We start from the raw sequence: 6,673 nt of genomic DNA, 5'->3' as shown, positions 1-6,673 counted from the left end.
TGCCGGGAACTGAGCTCCCGGAGGCGAACGAATTGGCCTTGCTGCCGGAGGAGCTAGCGCATAACACGGTGGCCGGGCACATGCGGGCGCGTGTATGCGTTGTGCGGCGGGTGAGCGCGCCGCCGCGTCGACCTCACGGGTGCCCTCGGCGTGCGTGAGAGAGCTGTTATCCCCTCGTCCTGGAGTGGGAGTGCGCGCGGCTTACACGCCAAAACGCCGCTGGTGCGTGTGGCTCCGGCCGTATCAGGAATCGCCATGCCCGCTTGATGTTGGTTTCCGGTGGTTGCTGGAGCTAAGAGCATCCTCGTTGGCGCTTCCCACGCTCAAATCCGGACGAAACAACCGCCGGATTGGACGAAAATAAGTCGTGGGGAGTACCGTATTTCCAGTCGTCCACCCGGAGTTCGGCGGATAGAGTTTAAATTCAAACAAATCGCCGTCCCGCGCTACAAGTACGGCCAGTTGATCGGCAAAAGGAGCAAAAGGATCAGCCACAGATCGGCGATCGGAGGGAAATTACACGGAGACAGGCTCGTCGGCAGTCCCGGCCGGCACGGCGGTGTCCGACAGACCAGTTTCCTCACACGTCGTGGCCGAAGCGGCTGCGGCGGCCGACGATGAAGCAGCGGCAGTGGACGTCGAAGCAGCCGCAGTCGACGAGGTAGATGGTGAGGCCGACGAGGTAGGAGCCGGCGGAGACGACGAAGGACTGGCCGGAGTGGCTCGGAGGATGTCGCTGCGGTGGCCCTGGTACCAATTCCTAGTCTCCTCGTCCATCAGTTCCATGTCGCCGCCGCCCATGAGGAACGCCAAGTCTGTGTTCCTCTTCTTCGCCGCCGCCGTCGTCTTCAGCAGGGCGATCCGGACGCCTTGGTTGGCGAGCATCTCCCGCCACCTGCCGTCGAACTTGTCATTCCTCCCGTCGGCGTGCGACCTCAAGTCGGCCCAGCACTTGTCGATCGACGCCTGCATCCTGTCGGCGGGATTGCCCGTCTTTTTGAGCTCTTTGAGCTTCTTCTGGCCGAGTTCAGGGCGCCCTTCCGCCGCGCTTGCCGCCGGAGCGTCGGGGTTGTACTGCTCGGTCTTGCTCTTCGACAGGGTCGTGCGGACTTCCTTCCACTTCTCGCAGTTCTCGAGGCGGGCGTAGACGTTGAGGAACTTGAACTGCAGGCCGGTGTCGTCTGTGTACATGTCCAAAGCTCGGCGCAGCTGGGGAAAAAAGAGCACGGCGATACGGGTCAGCTAACGACGATGTACCTCGGTGATGCAGGGTCGACGGAGCATACCTTTTGCTCCAAGTCGTGGCCGCTGATCGGCCGTTTGTCGCACTCCTCATGTATGCCGTGCCATTTGCTGCACGCCGTCTGCATGATCCCCCAATGGGTGGCCATTGCCTTGTCTCCCCGGTACACGTTCATGTTCGTCATGTTGAAGTAGGGATCGACGAGTTTGCGCTCCTCGTACGCTTGCTTCACTCGAAGCCAATATGTGTCGAACGACTGATTGGCCCCGATTATGCCGTTCGTGGACACGGTCTTCCAAGCTTCGGCGAGGCACTCCTCTTCCTTCGGCGTCCATTTGATACGCGGTTCGGCAGGCGGCGAGTCCTTCTTCCTCTTCTTCTTCCCCTTCGACAGGTTGGCGGCGGCTTGTGTTGGCTCTTCTTCTTCCTCGTCTTCTTCTTCGACGGCTTGGCTTCCGTCGGCAACATCCTCCCGATGCTCGTTGCGCGCCGCCACAGCGGCCGTCGCCCTCTGCTCCTCTTGCGTGAAGAACCCCGGGCACGCAGCGGCGGCGGCCATGAAAAACCCCGGGCTCGCAGCGGCGGCGGCGGAGCCGGAGGCGATCATCTCGTGGATCTCCTCTTCGTTCGGCGCCGCCATCGCACCGAACGCGAGCGGCCCTCGTCGCATGGCCGGCGAGGTGTACACGAGCTGGCCGCCGCAGCCGACCTCAAGCACCGCCGGCGACTGCGTGGACCTGGACGGTTGGACGTAGGCGCCCTCTTGGAACACGGCAGTCGGCGACGGCGAGTACAGCGAAGGGGAGAAGGACGACGGGGAACTGGTTGTACCTTGCGTCGGCCATTGGCCGGGGAACATGCTGCCGCCGCCCATGGCCATGCTGATCATCCTCGCTTGTTCGTCCTGGGCCGCCGCCGCCCTCTTGGCGGCGGCTTTTTTCACCCTCTCCGCCCTGCCGCTTGTTTCCACCTCGCGTCGTTTCTCGTCCGCCGCCCACTCGGCGTTCGACATGCCCGGCGGCTTCGTCTTCTTCGCCCGCATCTTCCTCGCCGGCGCCTTCGGCGGCATTTTGGTGGACGAGAAGACGAGGAGGAGAGTGGTGGTGGACGAGAAGACGCCGCCGGGAACTGGAGCTGGAAGACGAGGAGATTGGGGAATTTCGGCGGGAGAGAATGGTGATATGCAAGCAAATTGGAGGGAATGGGGATATGCAAGCAAATTGGAGGGAAAATCGACAGGATTTGGTTTTCCAGTCGCCGACTACGCGGGTCCACACGACGTTTCGCGCCAAAATCTTTCGTCCGGAGTCCCCGAGCGCGCCCCGGGGGGCCGGGGATGGCGGGGGCTCGCCGGATGGATGAAGGGCCAAATCCGGATGAAAACGAGGAACCGGGGGCGCGACTGGGCCGAATTTCGCCGTCTGGATGGAAAAAACGTCGCTCGGGAGCCTCGTCGGGGGCACGAGTGGAGATGCTCTAATTATATATGGGCTATAGACGTATCCGCGTTAACTGACGCTTGTTTGGTTTCTTTTGTACGGTGCGGGCTACGTGCTCGCCGTTCGCCGGTGCGGTACACTGCTGTTGCTCCGTCTTGAGCTGGAGGGTCGCCATCAATTGGCATCGCGTAGCTACCGTGCTGCGCTAGTGATGGCTGGTTGGACTTTGGTTCGGCACTTGGTTTTCAGTTTTTTCCGATAAAGACACCTGGTTTTCATGGGTCTTCCACAAAATCATATTTGAGTGGAAAATGATCCTATGCCCCCGGGGAATCACGTCTCTCCATCCCCCGGGTCGCTCTGGCGACACGTGCCCCCTCACATGGCCACTGAAATTGCTGGTCCCACCACGCGCTGCTCTCCTTATCTCCTTTCTCCACTCGTTTTCCATCCTCATCCGCATCGTGTTCCTCGCCGGTGGCCTCCCCAGGCCGGCCGCCGCTGCTTATCCTGGCCTCGCGCCGGTAGCAACCTCGTCGCCGTCCGCCTTCCTCGCTGCTCCCGCGCCTCGTCGGCGCCCAAGCCGAGCTCTGTTTCCCCTGCTCGCGCCCGCCGCCTCCCCCAACCTCCTCCTCCTGTAGCCGCCGCGCCCTCGCCGACCGTCCCCCATGGAGCGCTGTCGGCCGCCTCCTACGGTGGTGGTGCTGCAAGCCCCTGACGGTTCCACCCAATCATCGACGCCATGGAACGCTTGGAATACGGGCGCTCCGCCCGCGACGAGACGACTCGAGATTTCGCCGGTCCAGCCGGCGGTCGTCCTCCTCAACCTTCTCAACCGCCGATGAGCTCAAGCTGTCGCCCCGCCCCAGCCACCCTGTGGGCGCCGCCGCACGTAGCCATGAGGTGCGGAGAGCTCCACCTCTCCTCGTCGTTGAGATGGTGGGGACATATGGTGCTCGCCCTGCGTGCTGCAGGCCGGAGATGGAGGCCAGCCCATACCCGCGCGTCCGGATCATTGGCGCAATCAGTGCTAGAATACAAAGAATATTTTTAGTGAATTTGTGGGAGTTTGGTGCCTTAGGCATTCGATGTTGCTACCAGCGAAGGCAGGCTTTGCTACCTACCTTAGGCCTCCGACATTTCTACTGGCGGAAGCCGGGTTTGCTACCAACGGAGGTCGTTTTTGCTACATTAGGTGCAAGGTGTTGCTGTCTTGGGTGGAAAGTTTTGCTGAATTAGTTTTTTTTTTGCTACAATTTTTCTGTGGTTTTGCTACAATTGTACAATATGTTTGATACGGGTCTCTGGCGACTTTCTCGTTGATGTCTTCGACGATATCTGTTTTTGCTACAATAGCATAATTTTTTTGCTACAAGCTCTCCGGCGAGTCTCCGGCGAGTCTCCGGCGAGCTCAGCCTTTTTATTTGATTTTGTGGCTGAACCGTTTTTTGCTACAACGTAGCAAAAGCGGGTTATTTTTTGCTGCCGGAAGGTATTTTTTTCCTGCATCCAGTAAAAACAGATCTGACCGTCCAAGATGGTCGATCCGACGGCTGGGGACCCGGGGGCTGGGAAATCTGATCCCCCGGGGGACGCCCAGCACTATCCTATTTGAGTTCCGTCTAACCTCACCTTTTTTCTTTCCCTTGCGTTGCCGACAGTGATTGTCCCAGTTGCCGTCTCACCGCAAATCTAGCAAGGTTCTTTCTTCTCCCTTCCCCAATTTTCTTAAAGTTGGTAGTCTGAGAGACTTTGATTTTTCTCTTGAACTTGTGAACATTTTTCTGCATCATGTTTGCAATAGAACGTCTCACGGTTTCACTAGTGTATTTTGTATTTTTTTTCTCGCCTTCTTTTCAACATCCAGAGAGCCAAAGATGTTATCAACGCAAAGTTCTTTCATAAAGGGAAAGCCTAGGGATAATGCATACTGCAACAAATTTTTCCGGAAGCACACACTTAAGGAGATTGAGTTCATTTGCCATGATTTGTATCTCATGAGTTTGTTAAACTAAAGGTCGGTTCTCAACTATTATGTAATTGTTGTACTGCTCAGAGTTTACCTCTGGCATCGCCAACACCAAACTTAGTGTCCGGCTTCCCATCTTGGATGTGCAAATATGCATCCACCAACTTATGTCAAAGAACACTTAGGGTGACACCCACAAAGAGTACGATGGCTTGCCTGAACGATTTATCCTCATTAGGAGAAAGCGAACACTGGAAGTACTAGCCAAAACCTAATACGTGCCCATAACAGTGAGCCACATGATGGTTTTAGTCCGCCACCTCTTGAAATGGGAATCCCTAGACATGCTTGGTTTGAACGCAACAACAAAGCCAGATACAGGAAAATGTCTGATTCTGGCCCGACCCGCCGCCGACTGCCGCCGCCGCTGGCCCGGGCGCATCCTCGCCGCCCCGCCGCGGACAGCCGCCGGCCGTCCCTGCCCCGGCCCCGCCGCATCCCGAGTCAGTCAGATCCGCCTCCGCCGTCACCAGCCCGACCCGCCGCCGACCGCCGCCGCCGCCCGGCGCATCCTCGCCGCCCGCCGCGGACAGCCGCCGACCGTCCCTGCCCCGGCCCCGCCGCAGCCCGCAGGCATTCGCCGCCCAGCGCCGCCCTGCGCCCGTCGAAGGGTTCTGTGCGGGCGAAGACGACGCGCGCGTGATCGGCGGCGCCGGGCATTTGATGGGCTCGATCTGTGCGGCTCCCTGCTGACCCCCTGCGGCGATGGAGGAGGCCGGCCGCGCCTGGGAGGAGGCCCTTATGCGCCTGGAGGCGGAGGATGGTGCTGCGGTTACGGCCATGGCCATGGCCGCCGCGCCTCAAGTGGGCGGCTCTTCCACAGAGAAACACACCGGATGCACCCGTGCTGTCAAATTGGAGCAGTCTGTTGAGGCTATCCAAGTTACTGGTACTAGAGTTTCATCCAAGTCATTCTTTTCTTTTTCTGATACTAGAGTTTCTTCGAATTTGAGTAGTATAGGTATCTCGTTGGGTAGTGGTTCGGATGAGATTTTAGCTTCAGCTCATGTGTTGAGACAGACGGAGCTTGACCGTTTAACGGTTGCTCCAAATGGATCCACTGAGTCGGCTACTTCCATTGTTGACGATGATGAAGATGATGGCATCCTAGATGGTCATCTTCTCTCGGCTATAGTTGGAAGTGTGACAGAAGTTGATTTAGACCACTCAGAGCTCAGTTCAGTTTATGATCTAACTGCCTCTGAACGTGGTTCTAGATCATCGGCTGGAAAGAAATTTCGTAGATATGGCAAAAATTCTAAATCCAAAATAGTTTCTCGATGAACGGCATGTTTCGGAATAGCAGAGGTCTTGGTGACTTGGCTAAGCATTCTCATATTGCCGATGGTTGTAGAGATTATGATTTAGATTTCATTGCTATATCGGAGACGGGTAGACGAAATTTCACACAAAGTTTTCTCGACCGATTGTCAGGCGGAATTAACTTTCAGTGGTTTTCTCGCCCACCTCATGGTAGATCCGGTGAAATTTTACTTGGCGTCCGCATAGATACCATGACTGTCTTAGCTAGTTCTGATGGAGAGTATCATATTAAGCTCGACATTCAGAATAAAGCAGACGGGTTCAAGTGGAGTCTGGTTGCCGTGTATGGTGCCGCCCAGGATGCTTTTAAGGCTGACTTTTTACGTGAATTGGTAAATCTTACAAAAGATAATCCTTATCCGATTTTAATCGGAGGCGATTTTAATTTGTTGAGATTTCCTCACGAGAAAAGTAAAGGCCGTTTTGATGGACATTGGCCTTTCTTGTTCAACGCTGTCATCGATAGCCTTGATTTAAGGGAGGTGTTCATGTCTGGTCGACAGTTTACTTGGGCCAACAGCTTGCCTGAACCCACTTACGAGAAACTAGATCGCGTGTTGATGGACACCGAATGGGAAAATAAATACCCTATGGTGTCTGTCCGTGCACTAGAACGTATTGTAAATTTGTCTGACCATG

General features: G+C 56.6%; 1 protein-coding gene across 1 annotated transcript in view; it reads left to right on the top strand.

Moving 5' to 3' along the window:
• The first annotated feature begins 5,239 nt into the window (after window positions 1-5,239).
• The window catches only part of LOC127324176 (uncharacterized), a 4,559-nt gene continuing 3,125 nt past the window's right edge, over window positions 5,240-6,673 (top strand). The window contains exon 1 of the mRNA XM_051352178.2: window positions 5,240-5,600. Within this exon, the coding sequence (XP_051208138.1) occupies window positions 5,417-5,600 (184 nt within the window). The 5' untranslated portion in view covers window positions 5,240-5,416. The remainder of the gene's footprint in view (window positions 5,601-6,673) is intronic.

Source organism: Lolium perenne, chromosome 3, assembly GCF_019359855.2.
Source record: "Lolium perenne isolate Kyuss_39 chromosome 3, Kyuss_2.0, whole genome shotgun sequence".
Taxonomy (NCBI): domain Eukaryota; kingdom Viridiplantae; phylum Streptophyta; class Magnoliopsida; order Poales; family Poaceae; genus Lolium; species Lolium perenne.
The sequence above is the reverse complement of the archived record's forward strand: the minus strand, read 5'-3'. Positions and strand labels throughout refer to the sequence as shown.